The 3,968-nt window shown below is 37.6% G+C and overlaps 1 protein-coding gene across 1 annotated transcript; it reads right to left on the reverse strand.

Moving 5' to 3' along the window:
- Positions 1-1,041: 1,041 nt before the first annotated feature.
- On the reverse strand, positions 1,042-3,664 carry LOC311093315 (fucolectin-1-like). Its single transcript, XM_084130627.1, has 6 exons — positions 3,388-3,664; positions 2,963-3,096; positions 2,848-2,880; positions 1,699-1,978; positions 1,393-1,529; positions 1,042-1,294 (listed from the first exon to the last, which is right to left on the reverse strand). The coding sequence occupies exons 1-6, from the start codon at positions 3,648-3,650 to the stop codon at positions 1,281-1,283; spliced, it is 861 nt and encodes a 286-aa protein (XP_083986753.1). The 5' UTR covers positions 3,651-3,664; the 3' UTR covers positions 1,042-1,280.
- Positions 3,665-3,968: the final 304 nt, after the last annotated feature.

The following is a 3,968-nucleotide window of genomic DNA, read 5'->3' on the forward strand; positions in this document are numbered from 1 at the left end:
AGGAACTCCATCCAGAGTTCGCCAGGCGGGGAACTCACCTGTAGAGTAAATTAGACTCTTGTATCCCCCATGAGAGGGGAATGGCGCTGCAGGTAGGACACCAAGCCAGCCTTTCCACATATTACCTGTTTGTACATCACACATGGGAAGAAACCAGCTCCAACATGAGATTGTAGAATTTTGTGAATGTGTTGGGCGTTGCCCAGCCCGCAGATCTGCAGATGTGTGACAGAGAAACACCACATGCCAACGCTCAGGAGGAACACTGCTTGTAGTTGAGCCCTCACCTTAAGGGGACACGGCACACATTGGGACTGATACGCCAAGATGATGGCATCCACTATCCAGTGGCCAACCTCTGTTTGGAGACAGCCTTTCCCTTCTGCTGATCTCCAAAGCAAACGAAGATCTGTTCAGAACTTCTGAAGCTATGTGTGCTGTCCACGTAAATGCGCAGTGCTGGAACAGGACACTGCAACGCAATGTCTGGGTCTCTGGGTCTGCCTCCTCCATGGGTGGCGCTTGCAAGTTGTGAGAACTTTGGGCACATATCCGGGTCGGGGTCTCAGGATTTTGTGAGAGTCAGCCGGTCCAAATTCCAGGCATGTTTCGCTGACTGAAAATGACTACAGGACCCACACCCTCTTGGTACATGTGACCGCAGTCAGGAGTGCCGTCTTGAGAGACCCGGTCTTAAATTTTGAGAGATTTCTGGGTTTGTTATTTTTTTGTTTTGTTTATTTTGGCCATGCTCTCCCCTAAAGCTATTGTTCCTATTTTCATTATTATTATTTTATATTTCTAGTTTGGTTATTGTTGCCTTTGTGCCTTTTTTACCCATTATAACAGAAAGTTAATATTGTTTGAATTGGTGGTTGTGTTGTTGATTCTGGGACAGAAGGTTGAAAATCTTGTTCTCTCCATGGTTTTCTTTTTCTTTCTCTTTTTTGTAAAATGTAATTCTTTACTTTGTCACCTCCTCATTGTAAATATCCAAAAATAAGCCTCTCTTTTTTGATCCAGAAACATACAATACAACATGCAATGCTGTAGTAATTTATTGATGTAGAAAACAGAGAGATAAACAAAGAAGAGTCAGGTGCATTTTAAAAACCATTTCAAACCTTAATGTGCACTGAAACTTATCTTTTATCTTAAGGATAAAATTTGCATAGGTAAAATTAAAACAATGAAAAAAGTGCAATATTAGTATTGCTCAGAAAAAAAACATAGTTTGGTATTTTGCTTGTAGGATCAGTGGACTGTGGCGTAACATCCTCTCATTCCACTTTATCTGGCAATGAAATCAGAAAACATTTATTAAGGCAACATACACATAGTATAAATAGTACAAATGTCTACACATCATGTCTCTCTACTTTTATTGCTCACCTGCAAACACCTCAACCTCACACAGATGGAGATATTCATTGCGCCCAGGTATAATAATGTTGACATATCGCCCCTTAATAGGCTTAAACTCAAATGTTTTTGTCTCTCCAAGTGGGATGGACTCAACAGTTGCAGCCCTGTGAAGACAGAGAAATAGAGAGGGGCAAATCAAAACGGCATGAAGCATATTAAATATACTTCAGTCAAAGACAAGTTTGAATTAAAAGGATTTATTCAAAGTAATGTTATCTTATTTACTAATTTTCAAACCATTTGTGAAAGTATTAAGAGAGAGACAATACTTACAGCTCATTATTGTTGCCATTATTTTCCAGGCTGTTGCCGATACGGATCTGAGCTCCATTTATCCTCGTTGCAGGAGCATCTGCAAGATTAGTGATGCTAACCCTGGTTATCTTGTAGTTTTCCCCTAAGTCAACTCTCCACCAGGGGTCCCTGTCCGCATTAGTATGACTGCATGACCCATGACTGTACAGTGAATTGCTGTTGCCATCGACAGCCCTTTGAGCTCCTGATCCACCGTATGTGGAAGACTGGACAGCTGTGGCTCCAAGAGCAAGATTCCCTGTTTAACATAAAATATTAATCAATAACTTTTTTTCTTTTTACTTAATATATTCTCAATATACTGGGCAAAATTATGCTAAGCTATGTAATCCAAATTATTATTACACGGCTCACTGGAATAGTTTATTCTGATTGTTCAGTCGCGACATTCCGAGGTCTGATATCTCCAGATAATGACGTCATCAACAGTAACGCTGGATAACACACACTCATCCGGGTTTCTGGAGCCGGCCTTTCTTTTAGGTTTCTTGTATCAATACGGTGAACCCGCTCTCTCTCGTTTCATATAGTTCATATAGTTAAAGATATTGATTGTATTCAAATACCAAGATCGCATTGAAGTATTTTTAGTATTAAGAGTACTGTAGTGTTCTTGTACAGTGTAATGGATTCTAAGACAATAAACAGGCAAGAATTTAAAATGGTTTCATCACAAATCAATATGTCCATGTAATCATTTATTAGGTGTACATGACTGTACATTATCCCTTAAATGTTTTTTCTTGCAAGGAATATTTTTCTTCTTCACAGAAGCTTTAAGTTTATTATTAGCAAGCTTGTATAAAATATTTCAACTCAAAGTAATATTTTGTCAAGTCAAGTCACCTTCATTTATATAGCGCTTTTAACAATATAAATACATAATACATATGTATTTTAATACATATGTATTTTAAAACATAAAATAATTTAAACTAATTAATGCTTTAATGTAGCCATGTAATAATAAGCTGGAGTCCTGATCATCCTGTCGGGGTTTATTTTGCTAACAACTGTCTTGATATTATCCCTTATTGGTTAACAAATATCAAGAAGGATATTATACATGTGTTATCGACAACATTGAAAGTAATGAAGAACACTCACTTGGACCACAAATGTACGATGGTGTGTCCGATACTGTTGATAAAATAATAACAGTTATACACACATTAATAAGTAGATACACAAATTCTATCCCAATCTTCTCTCTGTCCCTTACCTGCAAACACCTCGACTTCACACAGAGTGAGGATTTCATCATTCCCAGGTAAAAATATGTTGACATATCGGCCATTAATAGACTCAAATGAAAATGTTTGTGTGCCATTAGGAGGAGTGAGAAGAGTTGCAGCTCTGCAAATACATAAACAGTGTTAAAATGAAAACCAGAAGCTACGCAACACAATTCACACGTCTAACAAATTCAATTCAGCTGTATTGAAATCAAATGGTTTTGTATAGCACTGCTACAAGAAACAAATGTTAATCACAATCTGAATAAAATGTTGAAGTAAAGTCCAACTCCATAACTGTGACTTGCTGAGTGGTTAGTTTGTGGAGTTACAATTTTACCTCCTGTTTTATTAAACCAGACTGAACATCATAAACATGGGAAGATGATAGAACAACTGAAACATTTCTTACAGCTCATTGTTGTTTCCTTTGTTGTCCAGCTTGTTACCAATACGAATCTGAGCTCCTCTAAGCCGCTCTTTGCAACAGTCTCCACGATTAGTGATGGTAACGTTGCTTACACTGTAGACATTTCCAAGGTCGACTCTCCACCATGGATTAAACTCAGTTTTAGTGAAAGTGCATGAGCCCTTCTTGTAATCTGAGTCTCTGTTTCCATCTATTGCATGTTGAGCATCTCCCTGTGGGTGGCCTAAGGAGGACTGCACAGCCATGCCATTAAGAGCAAGATTCCCTGTTTAATATGATATGAAATCGATTTAAAAAAAGGATAAGACAGGTTCAAAGCATTACAAATAAAATAAATAAAACACATTTTCAATTACCATATTTCAGGGTATAATTTTAATAAATCAATCTGATCAAAATGTAATACACAACGGTTAGAGATTTTTAAATCAGGCATTTTTTTTATTATTCTAAACGTACCTGTGGAATCAGTGACGCGCATCCCAGTAAAAAGTGTTAGAAACAAAATCACACGCATGTCCATCCTGATATAAGACATAACAACACATCTCATATCAGCATAT

This window comes from Abramis brama, assembly GCF_963993115.1.
Source record: "Abramis brama genome assembly, chromosome: 12".
NCBI classification, from domain to species: Eukaryota; Metazoa; Chordata; class Actinopteri; order Cypriniformes; family Leuciscidae; genus Abramis; species Abramis brama.

Bases quoted from the DNA above. Each gene is read 5' to 3' on its own strand.
- LOC311093315 (XM_084130627.1), bottom strand. From the start codon at position 3,650: ATGGCTGTGCAGTCCTCCTTAGGCCACCCACAGGGAGATGCTCAACAT. The intron at 2,881-2,962 runs GTAAGGGACAGA...TTTTATCAACAG, and splicing joins TGAAGTCGAGGTGTTTGCAG to TATCGGACACACCATCGTAC. The intron at 1,530-1,698 runs GTAAGTATTGTC...CTGTCTTCACAG, and splicing joins AATGGCAACAATAATGAGCT to GGCTGCAACTGTTGAGTCCA.